At 55.4% G+C, this 14,052-nt stretch overlaps 7 protein-coding genes across 7 annotated transcripts, besides 7 other annotated features; all 7 read right to left on the bottom strand.

The window, feature by feature from the left end:
- Positions 1–162: 162 nt before the first annotated feature.
- Positions 163–191: a microsatellite.
- A 145-nt stretch (positions 192–336) lies between these two features.
- On the bottom strand, positions 337–2,472 carry TraAM80_01593 (putative CLC-type chloride channel; the record flags this gene model as incomplete). The annotated part of the gene is made up of 1 exon (XM_029378627.1): positions 337–2,472. The coding sequence occupies one exon, from the start codon at positions 2,470–2,472 to the stop codon at positions 337–339; it is 2,136 nt and encodes a 711-aa protein (XP_029241550.1).
- Positions 2,473–2,775: 303 nt separating this feature from the next.
- On the bottom strand, positions 2,776–3,342 carry TraAM80_01592 (uncharacterized protein; the record flags this gene model as incomplete). The annotated part of the gene is made up of 1 exon (XM_029378626.1): positions 2,776–3,342. One exon carries the CDS (start codon positions 3,340–3,342, stop codon positions 2,776–2,778), a length of 567 nt encoding a protein of 188 aa, XP_029241549.1.
- Positions 3,343–3,447: 105 nt separating this feature from the next.
- Positions 3,448–3,529: a microsatellite.
- A 129-nt stretch (positions 3,530–3,658) lies between these two features.
- TraAM80_01591 (protein-tyrosine phosphatase) lies at positions 3,659–4,510 on the bottom strand (the record flags this gene model as incomplete). Its single annotated transcript, XM_029378625.1, has 1 exon — positions 3,659–4,510. One exon carries the CDS (start codon positions 4,508–4,510, stop codon positions 3,659–3,661), a length of 852 nt encoding a protein of 283 aa, XP_029241548.1.
- A 114-nt stretch (positions 4,511–4,624) lies between these two features.
- Positions 4,625–4,664: a microsatellite.
- A 346-nt stretch (positions 4,665–5,010) lies between these two features.
- Positions 5,011–7,419, bottom strand: TraAM80_01590 (uncharacterized protein; the record flags this gene model as incomplete). Its single annotated transcript, XM_029378624.1, has 1 exon — positions 5,011–7,419. One exon carries the CDS (start codon positions 7,417–7,419, stop codon positions 5,011–5,013), a length of 2,409 nt encoding a protein of 802 aa, XP_029241547.1.
- Positions 7,420–7,630: 211 nt separating this feature from the next.
- Positions 7,631–7,659: a sequence feature (GA-rich).
- Positions 7,660–7,910: 251 nt separating this feature from the next.
- On the bottom strand, positions 7,911–8,837 carry TraAM80_01589 (35 kDa cyclophilin; the record flags this gene model as incomplete). The annotated part of the gene is made up of 1 exon (XM_029378623.1): positions 7,911–8,837. The coding sequence occupies one exon, from the start codon at positions 8,835–8,837 to the stop codon at positions 7,911–7,913; it is 927 nt and encodes a 308-aa protein (XP_029241546.1).
- Positions 8,838–9,235: 398 nt separating this feature from the next.
- Positions 9,236–9,270: a microsatellite.
- A 104-nt stretch (positions 9,271–9,374) lies between these two features.
- On the bottom strand, positions 9,375–9,758 carry TraAM80_01588 (uncharacterized protein; the record flags this gene model as incomplete). The annotated part of the gene is made up of 1 exon (XM_029378622.1): positions 9,375–9,758. The coding sequence occupies one exon, from the start codon at positions 9,756–9,758 to the stop codon at positions 9,375–9,377; it is 384 nt and encodes a 127-aa protein (XP_029241545.1).
- A 544-nt stretch (positions 9,759–10,302) lies between these two features.
- On the bottom strand, positions 10,303–13,344 carry TraAM80_01587 (putative endo-beta-N-acetylglucosaminidase; the record flags this gene model as incomplete). Its single annotated transcript, XM_029378621.1, has 1 exon — positions 10,303–13,344. The coding sequence occupies one exon, from the start codon at positions 13,342–13,344 to the stop codon at positions 10,303–10,305; it is 3,042 nt and encodes a 1,013-aa protein (XP_029241544.1).
- Positions 13,345–13,416: 72 nt separating this feature from the next.
- Positions 13,417–13,433: a microsatellite.
- A 563-nt stretch (positions 13,434–13,996) lies between these two features.
- Positions 13,997–14,041: a sequence feature (GA-rich).
- Positions 14,042–14,052: the final 11 nt, after the last annotated feature.

Raw genomic sequence — 14,052 nt, 5'->3', positions numbered from 1 at the left:
CTTCCCTCTCGCGCAGAGATACACTAAGAGAAAAGAGAGGGATCACCACTATCTCCACTCCACACACGATATCCTCATATCATAGTAATATTCCCCCCTTTTTTTATGTATGTGTTCTCGTGTTTGGCTCTCATTCTTTCCCCGGCGCCTTCAGCCTGTGCTACACACACACACACACACATTACACACACCGCGCCTCACTGCCATTTTGCGTTTTTTTTTTGTATCACAGGCGCACGTTGCTTGTCTGCCACCCACGCTTCTCCGGGGAGAAGATCGGGCGTGATATGTGGTGTGCCCCACCTTGCCCGCGTTCCCTGCAAGCTACGCGCTCTCCTACCGCTCGGTGCTGCGCAAAAACTTCACAAAGTCCTTCTTGCTGATGTACCCGACGAACTTCGCCCGGCGGCACACCATGATATGGCGCACCCCCAGCGACTTGAAAAGGTACAGCATGCGCGAGACCGGACACTCCGGCTCCACCTGCAGCATGGGACTCTCCACGACAGCGGTGATGTCTATTTCGAGGTGACCCTCCGGCAAATTTGGCGACGGCGTCGCGGTGAAGCGGACGAAGGTGTCAAGGTCCACCCGGCTGTCCTTTGCGGCGGCCACCTGAATCGCACGCACAATCTTTTTGGTGGCCGCGTAGCCCATGAGCGTCATGTCACTAAGCGAGTTCACTACAGGGAAGCCGGACACCCCCATTTCATGCAGCAGCTGGTTTAGTTGCCCCACGGTGAAGCCATAGGCGGTGAGGACGGTAAACTTGCGGTGTGCGTAGACTTCCTCCGCGACGGCGTCGACGTGGCACTCCTTCTTTGGGTCGAGGAAGGGCAGGTTGCTCTCCGCAATGCCAATCTCATACGTGCCCTCCACCCCCACCGCCTCCGCGGCCGCCTTGGCGCAGAGAATACCAATAATCACTGGCACAAGATAGTTCAGCGACCCTGTCAGCTCAAACATGATGATTGCAAGACATATCGTCATCCGTGTGACACCCGTCAGCATGGCGGCGGCGCCAACAATAGCGTACATCCCTGGTATAACGCAGAGGTCCTGATTGTAGCACTCAGCAAAAATGTAGGAGCTGGCGTACGACTCTTGCAGGGACCGACACAGGATGCCGAACGCGCGTCCGTACAGGGCACCAATGGCGAGGGATGGAACGAGGATACCCGAGGGAAGGAACGTGCCTATCGTGTACATGCAGAGCACCAGCTTTACCGTTGCCGTGATGAGTAGATAGATAAAGGTCCGCACATCGTCGTCTTGACAGAGCTCAATCGTGCTGTGTGGGGTGCAGTCCTGAAAGGCGTCCCCAAGCAACTCCAAGAGGCTGCCTGAACTGTACGGGGTGAAAAAGTTGAAGACGGCTGTGATGGCGGCCACAGCGGCAACCTCTGTCACCCGCCACATTTTGAGGTGCTTTTTGCGCCAGCGGATGATGCGAATGTTTACCGTGTTGAAGAGCGACCCGAGAAACCCGCCTACAACCCCCAGGAGGGCGAAGAGCGGCAGCTGAAAGAAGTTCCAGTTGTGCTTGTAGTTGACGCTAAACTGCACAATACGCCCGGTGTGCCAAAGGTCAATGCGGGACTGCAGCAGCACCGCCGTCACGCCGCAGATAAGGGCCGCCATTATCGCCTTGAAGTTGTAGAAGCTAGATATCTCCTCCAGGGCGAAGATGACGCCGCCCACAGGGGCTCCAAAGGCCACTGCAACACCGCCCGCCGCACCCGCGGTAATCAACTCACGCTTCTTTGCGTCCAGCCGGTAGCTTGGAAAGAGATGGGCAATCAGCTCCCCCGCGCAGGCGCCAATGTGCACAAATGGTCCCTCCTTCCCAACCACAAGGCCAGAACCGGTGGAGAAGCTCATCCCGATGGCCTTCGTGATGAGCGTCCAGCCACCCAGGTAGCGGCGAACGTGGTGGCCAGACACAATCGTCTTCACCTCATTGATGCCACCACCAGCCGCGTACGGAGCGTACACCTTACACACGAAGGACGCTATCATCGCGGCAAAGGTGGAAAGAAGGACGTAAAAACAAAAATCGGCAAACGCCGCCACGCGATCACCACGACCAAGTAAGAACTCACCCCATGTGTAGTAGCCAGCGCAAACATGCTGCTCCACGCAGCAGAGGCTACGCCCAAGCCAAAAAAAACTGGCACAAATGCCCACACGGAACGCCGACACCCAGTGCGAACAGGCATCACAAAAAACGCCGAGTAGACCCAAGACAAGACCCGTCAGAAAAGCGGCAAGAAAGCTCTCATTATGTGTGAGTGCACTCCTTGTACGGGCCGAGATGGAGTCCCCGTGAGATCTGTGGTACAGTGCTGTGCGCCGCTCGCTCGCCTCGTGCTGTGAACTGATCCAATCGATTGTCGCCCAATCCGACTCTCTCGGTGCCTTGACAATGCCAGTAAACTCGTCTGGCGGCGTTTGCTGTCGCTGCTGCGGCATGGTAAGATACCTTTAGACATACACAGATGTATTATTGTACGCATGCCATAGATTGCAATGTGCCCACCAATGGCGTTGCGGTAGGGTGAATGAGAAAGCAGGAGAAACCAATCACAGATGCATACAGCGAGGAAGAGAGTGACTGTGTAAAGGGACGGGGGAGCAAAGGAGATAATATAAACAGAAATGCATGAAACTGCAGCCAGCTTTTCCCGCTCGTTGCCCTTTCGCTGGTTTAAAAGAGACATCTTTCAATGGCATGCTTCCCATTTGCGCTCTCACCGGTCCCTTCTCCTTGACGCCTCAGTGCCCACCACGCTCCATCTCTCCCTTGATGCGCTTTACCCGCTGCGCAATCTTCTGCTCCATCGCATTTCTATGCTCCTCCTCCGCTGCGCGTCGCTCTGCCTCGCGTTGCACCCTATCAAAGGCATCACCGACAGCTCCTGGCCTCACACGAAACGCCGCGGCAAACCTCTCGGCAGTCTTTTGGGCAGCCTCCGCCGCCTCCACGCGCTGCGCATCCCCTGCCTCGTCCCGGTAGTTCCGCATCAGTGAGTCGTACAGCGTTTGGCACTCGCGCTCAACGACGTCGGCCGCCACCCCACTGGCTACGCGCTCCTCGCGGTACATGAACACCTTCAGCTTGATGCCGCGCAGGGCCTCGTGCCGCCGCAGCCGCGCGGCAAGATCCCTGTTCTCCTTTGCCGAACGCAGCGCCTCAAGCGGGTTGATGGTGGCAGGCGGTATGTCATCGGTGTACTCCGCCGGGGTGAACTTCGCCAGCTGCGAGACGGCCGCCTTGCTGCGCTGCACGTAGCCGCTAAGGCCCGTCCCCTTCACGCTGATGGCTTCAAGACCGTTGTACATGGCACCCACACCCACTCGCCCCAAATGCAACCAGCACACACACACGCAGAACGAGGAGACGACTGAGCAGCTGCAGATAGACGAGTAGCGGTATCGCCCCCCCACAAAAAAAATAATAATAATAAATAAATTAAAATGAGCATAACAAAGGAAGAAGAAAGAAAAAATAACATGAACATAAAATAAACCCAGCAGGTGAGCAGCGCGGCCACACCACACCACGCAGAAGCGGGATAAAGAGTAATTGTCATAAGAAAAAGAATGGTGAAGCAGACAGGTGAGTACCACAACCGACAACGCCATTTGCGCCGTCACATTACGAGACAAGGGACGTCCCACGCAGCACCGCCGCGTCCAGCAGGAGGCTCTCGCCGTAGTGTTTCTCCAACTTCGACAGAAACGCTGCACACCGTTGCAGCAGATCCTCCCGTGCCCGCAGGAAGCGGTCCTCGTGCCCAGCACGGCATTCAAGCGCGTACCGGGTAGAAATCTCATCCATTTCCCACCGCTCCGACACCTTCATCCTGGCACGTGTGCCGCTCGGGTGCAGCTGCATGAAGAGCGGTTCCCCCGCATACAGATGGTCCTGAAACTTACGCGTGGATGTTTCGTGAAATATCGAAGGGTCGCGCGGACTCCAGATCTTCCAGCATCGCCGAGCATCCGTCGCATCGGCGCCATATTCCCAATGGGATGGCATGCTAGGAACAAGCAAGGGGTCGTAGTACACCGCCCCCTCCTCCTGCTCCTCATCCTCACAAGGAGCGGGGGCGCCACCAGCATCGCCATGCTCATCATCCCTCATGCGCGTTGTGTCTGTGCTACGCTGCGCGACGTCTGCCACGTGCCTTTTGACCACTGCAGAGGGCCGTTGCGTCTTGTCCGTTGTCCGCCTGTCGTAGCTGCAATCAATGCTGATGTACGCGTCGTAGGTGTCGCGCTGCCTCCGGGCGCTTTCGAGCGACGAGACAAACTGACCGCTGATGTCTATGCCGATGTCCCGCATGACTTTGACGGCGAGCGGGTGGACTGTCGCCTCGTGGTGGACGCCGCCGCTCTTAATGAACACCGTGTTTGCTGTCAGGCAGCGCAAGATGCCCTCCGCCATCTGCGTCCGCGCCCGGTTCGTAACCCCAGCGATCAGAATGCCGCGGCTGCAGCTAGCCATCGTTCCCGCCACCACCGTGACCGCTGCTGTAGCCACCCTCCTCTCCACTACCCCCCCGCCCCTACAACAGGATAGGAAGCAAAAAACAATAGCAACATGCAAGTATGGGCGCAAAGAGAGCGATACACACAGAGAGAGAGAGAGAGAGAGAGAGTTGACGCACAAACCAAACTGAAAGCGAGACAGCACCAACGTGTATGTATGTGTCTGCGCAGTAATTTATTATAACTATTATTCGTTCTTTGACTAGACTTACTTCTATCCAGGCAAAATAATGGTCATCGCAAAACTAGCAGCAACAACACAGGACGGAGAGTATATGTGCCTTTATATTGATACCTACCTAAATGCATGGTACACGTGACCAGGCGGGGAGAAGGTGAGACAAGGGCTCAGCGCAAGAAAACGTTAAATCTCAATGGCTTGGTTGCAGCGATGGAGCACAAACTCAACTCCTCACCCCTCTTATTTTACTTTTTTTTTTCTGGTAGTTTGCGCCACTATCGATTACGCAATATGATGCCAACCTCGAAGTAGGCCGGCTTAACCAATCGGACCTCCACGACGCCTTTAAGCTCCGGGTCCTCCTCCAGCTGTTTAAGGATGATGGGGTACATGGCGGAGTTGCCGCGACGGCTGTGTCGCCCACTGCCCACCACAATTGTGAGCTTCCGGATGCGTTTCCGCACGCACAGCTCCACACGACGCCGTAGCACCTCTACAGCCTCGTCCACGTGAAACCCGTGGAGGTCCAGCGTTGATGCAGGGTCCTGTGCAAGCCGTTCCCGCTCAAGCGCGATCATCGCAAGGCGGTTCAGGCGGACGTAATCTGCAGCGAGCTGCTTGCCATGGCGGCTTAGCGTCTTTGCTGTCTTGCCGTCCCCACGATTATACGCCTGCGTCGCCCGGCTCATGATCCGGATACGACAGGAGTTGATGATGTACGCCTTCTCACGTACACGCCGCCAGTCCCCCAACATGCGGAGTTCGTCCTCCACCTCCTCGTAGAACTTCTGTATCTCCTCGGGTGTCGCACATGGCTGCAGGAAGTAGGACTGCAGCACCCCAGCGGCAGGCTGTGCGGGTGCTGCAGCAGGCGCAGAAGCCCCTACCTCCGCTTCCATCTCCAGACTCAACATATCCCGCGCCATCGCGTTAAGCGCGGAGATGGTCTCCTCCGCGTTCCCGCTGGCCGCACCAAACGTGCTGCGCACCACCTCTTTCGGCACAGAGGGAAACATTTGACACACCCGCTGCAGCCGCAACTCGTCCGAGGGCTTAATTTTCCCGTTCCAGAAATTCCCCAAGTCCTGTCGCGTGATGTTTTCCGTCGAGCAGAGAAGTATGCCGTACGCCTCTGCGTAGTCCCCACCACAGGCACCCAGGACGGACTCAACAGCGGGGACATCCAGGGCGGGGAACAAGGCACACAGGGTGAGGAGAGATTCCTGCCTGGACTGTGTCCGCGTCTGCTGCAGCGAGGCCTCATCTTCGGCACGCTCCCGCGAAAGATACGCCTCAACTTCCTCGACGTTATCAAAGCCGTCCAACTTACTCACCGTGTCTGCCACAAGATTAACATCCCCATTGCTGGAGCGAAGGGCATGTAGCAAAAGACTTGGCTCAGCACCCGGGAATGCCCCAAGCAGAGACATCAGTGCATTCAGCTCACAGTCGCCCAAGACTCCATCGTTGTCTTGCTGCAGCCTCTGAGGCTCATCACCTCCGCAAAACGCATCATCGTCAGACCCCAACTCGGGAAGAAAACTCGACAGATACACTGTCTGCCTCTCTTCACATGTCGACACTCTTTGTTGCTGTTGTTGTTGCTGCTGCTGTATTTCCAATGAATCGCCATATATTCCATGCATCGGCTCCACGGGTTTAATGACGGCACCATGCGAGGTTGCTTCTCCAGAAGAGGCATTTCCAAACAGTTGCGGCTTGAGGCGCCAAAGAAACTCTGCGTTGGTCTCATGGCGGTAGGGGCAAGCTTCCCCCTTATTACAACCCCTATTCAGAAAGTAGATACACACATCCTCGTCTCTATCCATATGAATACATTTTTTCCCATACTTGCATGAACCAAACTGCAAAATGCAAGGATGCTTCTTCGTGAGTGGTTGGGGGACGGACCCTAAGTGGGCTGGAGGATTTTGGACCCTCTCTGGCGACATTGGCGGGACTAGTGTTTTATACGGTTCTGGCGGTGGGGGCTTTTGCACTGCCTCCAAAAACGGATGCGGCACCTGCACGGTCGCTGCAGATAATGTTGACTGCCGCTTCCACACCAATGGGCAGGGATCCGTGTGCGTTGGCTCGGATCCCCGAATGAGATTGAAGTGGTTGGGCGGCGGGGGCCCCATCAACCACGCAGCGTCTGCAGTGGCTTCCGTGTCACGCTCCACGGGCGTTCCGACGAGCAGATGATTCCCACTGACCTTGTCCAGCTTGAGGATAACACCTGTCTGAAGCCGCATCATCCCGTCCTGCACCTTAGGAAGTTGGGCCGCGCGTATATCCTCTCCATCCACGTAGTGCCGCTTCTTGCAAGCACTGCCGAATGCACAACACCCGAAGAAATGGCTGATGCAGACATCGCCGGGGTAGTCTCGCAGGAGGCAGAATTCCCCGTAGCGGCAGTGCTTGTACTGCACAATACAAGGGTGCCTTTTCTCCCTTGGAGGACTGTCGTCAGCTTCATCCTCGCGAGCACCTGAATCGGGTCCCACCTGCGTTACCGGCGGCGCGTTGGGCGACGGCGGCGGCTTCTGCCGTTCCTGCTGCTGTTTCAGTATTCTCAGTGCAACATCAAAGTTGTTGCCGGCGTCTTTCAGCGCCTGCGTTGATTTTGTTTTGCTAAAACCGCATAATTGGAGTTTTTTTATGTTCTCTTGATGGATTTTCATTTCCCATGGACTCTTTACAACAAAGACTAGAAGAAGCAAAAAAAAAAAAAAGGGGCGACAAACAAACGCATCCCATAGCCCGCGGGCTGCAACGTGCCCCTCCCCCTCCCCAGAGACAACGGGCGTGGGCCTCTTTGGAAACTCACCAAAAGTGGGGTGATTCGGAGTCAGCCTGAGACATACACATTGAATAAGACCCGCCTCACATGTATCTTCCACTTCCTCGCCTCCTCCTCCTCCATGTGCGCCTTTGATGTGGGTGTTGGGTACCGCTTTTGGCGCCGGCGGGGTCTCACAAGAGGAGCGGAGGCCAAAACTGCGACAGGAAACACGCGCTCAGTGCAAAGATGGCACCCACAACCCACAACAAGGGTGAAAGGGCAAGATAAAAAAAGGCAAATACTAAGTGGCGGGGGACGAGGATGGTCGCCCCTCCTCTGCCCAACTTATACAGCGGGACGCACGCAGCTTTCCTCGCTTCTGCCCTCGCGTCAGTCGTCGGTGAGGTCAATGACGCCGCAGTCAGTGATGGTGATTGTCTTACAGGGGCTCTGATTGTGTTTTACATCTACGTCGTGGATGGCCTCCACGACATCCATGCCGTCTATAACTCGGCCAAACGCCACGTAGCGTCCGTTCATCCACGACATGGCTTTCATGGTAATGTAGAAGGACGACGCATTCGTGTCCTCGTTGTCGTTGCACATTCCAACAACTCCCGGTGCATCGTGTGGAATGGCGTATGACTCGTTTGGAAAGTATCGACCGTAGCACGAGTACCCCCCGTTGCCGTTGTGGTCCCTAGAGATGTCGCCGCCCATCACCCAGGCCTCATGCAGGATACGGAAGAAATTGGATCCCTTGTAAGTAAGTTCCAGCGGCTGCGCCTCGCCCTCGCCGTCGGTATCGGCAGACACGCTACCAAGGTCACCGCGGCACAGGTGCCAGAAGTTGTTGCATGTGTTTGGCACCACCTGCGAGTAGAGCTCAAATGTGATGCGGCCGCGTACGACGTCGTCGACGGAGACGAGCATCCAGCAGTACCTGTTGCCACGCTCCCGCAGAAAGCACTTCCACGACGCACAGGCCATTTTTTCGTAGGAGTTTGCCGCCTCCACAGGGATGTTGAGGATGCGAAAGTGGGTTTGCCCTTGCAGCATCTGCAGGAAGGCTTCCCCGGACATCGCCATCCCCCCGTCACGAAGTACAATGACGTTCATGGTGCCGTCCGCGATGCTGCCCTCGTCCAGCATCTTCTGCCGGCGGCTGTGGAAGTCGCGCGGGACCTCGCGGAAGATCTCCACGTAAAACTCATCCTTGTACTCCTTCTTAAGGTACTCGGCCGCCTCGCAGCACTGTTGGAAGAGCGGGTGGTTGATGATGCCGCAGATGGTGAAGGTGAGACGCGTGGGGGCCATGTCAAAAGGTTGGGGCCGGGCACCAAGAAACACAATGTGGGGTGGCTGCAGTGGCTGATGGAGGCGCTGGTGACGTGCACGCCTCTGCCTTGCAGTTCTGCTCCTGTTTTTTTTTTCCTTTTCTACAGCGGCACCCTCGTCGCGCTGCGCGGGAAGTGTTCCACCACCGCCCGCCAACGAAAAAACAAAAACAAAAATGAAAAAAGACGGATGCCAACGGCAGGCACGTGGGAAATCATACGGCCCCGCCACCGCCAACAGCGGCAAATGCACACACACACACACCAGTTATACGTGTGTATATAAAGTCAACCCACGGCGCGGTCAAGGCAGACGCTGCGGCGCGAAGCGGAAATATAAGCGATTACTGTCAAAGGCGCAGAGACACACCACCAAAAACACACACACACACACACACACACACACAGACACAGTATTCGTGCGTACAGACAGACACCCAAACCGGTCGCACAACGCGCATGGAAACAAAACAGATGGGCACGGCAGTGCCCTGAATGTGGGCACGAGCGACAAGCCTCAATCCTGCAGCCAGTCCTTCACGGCTGTGTAACGCTCAGTACCATCCTCCCCGTCGAAGAGGATGGCGGCAGCCGACCCAAGCACCGGCCATAGCCCACCGAACGCGACCAACGTGCAGATGCACAGAGTGCCAGCAATACGGTTCTGACGCAGCGTAGACTCAATGTCCTCCCGCAGGGATATAAGTGGCGGTGGCAGTGGCGGCGGGAAAAAGATGTCACTCACCCGTTTCGCGATATCGCCTACGGAGTCTCCACCAGCCGGACTCGATCGCAGTGGCGGCGCTGTGTGGAGATCTGAAAGGGATACTGAATTTACGTACATGTCCGTAATTGCGAACCCACCCGCCAAACCAAACAACGCTCGGCGAGCCGCAAACATATATATATTTCTTTCGTGGTTTTACTTCTCACCTACGTGCGTGGCACGGGAGGAGGAGGTGGGGGGGCACACACCTCCACTGTGCACGGGATGAAAAAAAAATAAAACAAAATGCATGACAACTCGCATGAAGCAGCCCCAGCGGCAGCACACGCAGAGCCACGCCCACCTGCAGAGAGGTGACGGTGAGAGAGTAACAAATGGCAATAATCTACCCCTTCCCCCCCTCCCCGACAGAGCATTAACAAATATATATATATACACACAAATAACGTATTTTTTTCCACGATTTTCATTAACGGCTCCAACGAGTTCATTTCGGTTGCCAATACCGTCTACGGGGAATAAGCGGGGCAGGGATGACTACAACATGCTTACTGCACAATCCGCCCGGTACCCACAAATTGAAACACAAGGAGAAAAAGGGAGAGAACAAGATGATCTGCAACAATATACGGGCCTTTTTTCAGCAGACACAAATAACAATAATAATGAGATGACCGCGACATTTCTGCCGTACGCATCCCTTTCATTGAGGAGGACCTCAGCTACCGGAGGACACACGGTGAAGCAGAAGCTTCTCCACGGTAGCGCTGGGTGCAATGTGAAGTTCGAGCCACATTGTCGGTTTTGCCTCGTGCTGCCCCATGTACACAGAAACGGAGGCGCCATCCCCCGCACGCACCCTTGCAAACGCAAGGAAACTCTCCCACTCTTTCCCTTCCTGCGGCAACTTCAGCTGAACTGCACGTGTTGTGGGTTGTTTGGTTAACTTGACAACGCACGCGCCCGCGGGTAGCGGATGTGCCGGGCCAACCTGCAGGACACTCTCCTTCTCAGTGTGTGTGGACGGAAGAAAGCCCATGCCACCCAGCGTACAGCGCAGCGCATGAAGCAATGAAATATTTAACACCGCCACGGAAGTTATACATAACCAGTTGGTGCTGGCCGGAATAACATAGCGGACAATCTCCCAGTCACCAACCCCCGCAACAATACTTGCCGACCTACCGGAGCCATTCTCCTCGTCCAATATGATGTGACTCACGGAGTTGGCCGAAACGCCTTCCACACGCAGACGTCGCGAAGGCCAATGTTCTTTGCTGCTGGAGTCACACCACCAGGCAACGTCGAGGAACGCCAGCACCCCATTATTATCACTGCAGCCACCAAGACCGATCCGCGACCGCAGGAGTGTCACAGCACCCCCACGAGGCACAACAAATCTCAGGCTGCGGTCCCCCATCCACACCGGGTCTGTTAGCCACTCCACAGGCACCACGTCGCAATGTTTGGTATCAGCCTTGTCTGCACCACCGGCCGCCGTTCCCAGCGGCAGCACGCACCACGCACCACGCTCCGCACTGCTGGAAGTGAACTGGAAACAAGGCGTAAGGTGTGTCTGGGAGACCTGACACCACTCAGCGGTGTGCGGCCCCTCACCCACGACGCGTTCGCCGTTGACGTAAAACTGTTTCCCCACACCTGAGCGGAAGCAGGTCCAGAGCGGCAGCGTGTCATACGCAACATACTTGGGCTCGAAGAACCCTTGCAGCCTTGCCCACATCTTGGCGTCGGAGTGGAGAAAAGTCTCCCGCTTACCCCCGCCTTCTCTCTCCAACGTCCACCCGGGCGCAAAGAGAGCAACAGAAAGCTTCGCGTCGTATGCGCATTTCACGGCCTTGTCACTGTTGTAGCCCCCACCTCCATACACGCCGCGCCCAAACACATCCACACCGACGTACACGTCCTGCGCACGCCTCCCCGCAAGTTTGGTCGACACAACGAGGCGCGTTGGGCGCCACATGTAATTCGTAAAGAGGCCGTTGCTGGCGTCAAAAAATGTCTCGTTCTTTTTTGTGAGACCGTTCTGGTGGTCCAAGTCGCCGTCTATGGTGACGGCGTCGTACCAGATGACCACCCGCTCCGGGGAGGACGGGGGCCGGTCCTTGTTGAGGCTGCGGCGGAGCATCATCACAAACATCACTAACCGACTTGCAAGAATCTTGTCCACGCTGTCCTCAATGTTAATGAGGTAACCGTCAAAGTTGTAGGCGTTGCAGATCGCAACCAACTGAAGAATGGCATCGCCCATTTTCTCTGCGCTGTGAAGCAGCAGACCAATCTCTACATTATTCCATTCGGTGATGAATGTGGCGAGTGCTGGTACCCCCTCACGATGGGCGGCGTTAATCCATTCCTTCGGTGGAATGGAAACGCGATGATGGGAAAAGTAGACAAAGTAGTCCACCAGGCTCCAGTAGTTCACTGTGTAGGTGGCATCCACCGCCGGTTTCACTGAGGCGGTCGCATCGCAGAGCGCGAAACGAGCGTAGTCGCCGGCCATGTACCCACCGCGCATATCGTGGCATACCAAAAGTCGGGGTTTTTCCTCCGTCCCGTATGTGCCAGCCACACGCTGACGACACGGCACAGCAGGCGTAATGGGGCCAGCCGCCGCAGACGACCATTTCCATAGCTCCTCAAGCGAGGAGAGGGGTTTTCCGGCGTCGTGCAATATCGCCTCCAATGCACGATTACCCGTACTGTGCTTCTCAATCTCCACCGGAGGATGGAGCTCCTGAGCCTCAGCTGGTGTCTCACCACACACAGAGGTTTCCTGCACAGGCACAGATGGGGCGGCCTCCGCATTCACAGCCTCCAGAAGCTCGGTCAAGTGGGTAACCATAATACTTAGTATCGCATCGCTGCCATCGGCGTCGTTCAAGTACCACTGCTGCCCTGTACCGGAAGGATGCTGACGCAGACGAAATCCAGATAGACGCAGAATGTCAAGAATGCCAAACTTCTCCAATGGAAGCAGCTTTGTCGTATAACTTTGACTGGTTGTGAGCAGGCCTCGATACTTTGGTTCAGTGGGGTTCTCCAAGATATTCATGAAAGACCTGCGAAGAAGTTCAATAGCCCCACGTGTGACGTTTAATCCCTCCTGAGACCCTCCCGACAGCAACTCGTTGCATTGCAGCATCGCACACGCAAGCATAAGCTCTTCCTCCTCTGCATCCGTGAACATCTCCTTCGTAGAATGTAAACCACCAACGACTGTGGCTGGGGGAGAGAAAGCCGCTTGCACGGACGGTTGTGAAGCCGCAGTTCCAGCATCCACAGGGGCCGCTGTGAGCCCCTCTAGCATGGGACGCAGCATGCGACCAAGCGGCGTCTCTAACACGTTCGGGAGCATATTGCGTATGTTGTCTGGAATATCTCGGTTTACCAAAAACTGCGCCGCCTCCTGCGTGAAATGGTTGCAGTTGCGGTTAATGAGGTTGTAGTCGTACGGGCCGAAGCCGCTGCGACGTTGCTGCTGCGTCCACTCCCGAAATTCAGCCTCCGTTTTGGTCGTTTCCCCCAAAACCTCGATGCGCTTCGGTGCACCAAAGCGTGTCTGCCCTGGCGACTCGTGGACCACACCGACGCCGCCGTCAAAGTAAAATTCCTTTCCATAAACGACAATGGCGGTGTGCCAGATGGCATCCAGATGGTGTCCAATCAATAACGCACTTAGGTTTGCCGCCATGCCGCCGGACATGTCGTAGCAGTACAGCTGCACAAGTGACCCGCGCATCGTGACCTTTCCTCTGCGACGTAGGCAAACCCAGACCTCACCTGTCTCCCTCCTTCCCTCTGTTTCCTTTACAAAAAAAAAAAAAAAAACGTATTTCTCTTGTTTTCAATGTTCCTGTCTTTGGCTCGCGTGGCCTTCCTAATACCCCCGCAGCCAAGGAAGAAGTGAGGAGCACGCACTCCGGGTGCACCCATGAGAAGGTTGAGAAAGCGCCAGATAAGCCACAGACACGTCCCCGACGAGATGCCAAGACTTCAGACAACGGCAAAATACAGAGAAGGAACAAAAAATTAAACGACTACTTGTTTTTTTTTTCCTTCCATCTTCTTTACACCTCCGCTAAGCATCGCAAAATACGGAGCTAAAACATCCATGGCGAGGGAGTGCGTGGCAGCGGCGCAATTTCAAGAGATGAGGAAGGAGCGTGCGCACACAAACAAGAAAGTTGTATATATATATATAACTTTGCGTGTCAGCGCACTGTAGATGCAAACAATATCTAGAGCGCAATGCGGTACAAGTAATAGTTAGCGAGTGTACAAAAGTCTTTTTAAGGATGTGATAGAAATCTGCAACCACGCAGGATCAAAGAAACAAACAAAGAAAAAAAAACATCCACCATTAAAGTTACCAGCACAAGTAAACCAATAACTTCTCTCTGTCTCTTAATCTTTTTTCTTTATTTCTTCCTTCTCTTCCATCTCTCAC

This window comes from Trypanosoma rangeli (genome assembly GCF_003719475.1).
Source record: "Trypanosoma rangeli strain AM80 chromosome Unknown Tra_15.4_contig_00032, whole genome shotgun sequence".
NCBI lineage: Eukaryota > Euglenozoa > Kinetoplastea > Trypanosomatida > Trypanosomatidae > Trypanosoma > Trypanosoma rangeli.
Note: the sequence above shows the minus strand (reverse complement) of the source record. Positions and strands in the feature narration are given on the sequence as shown.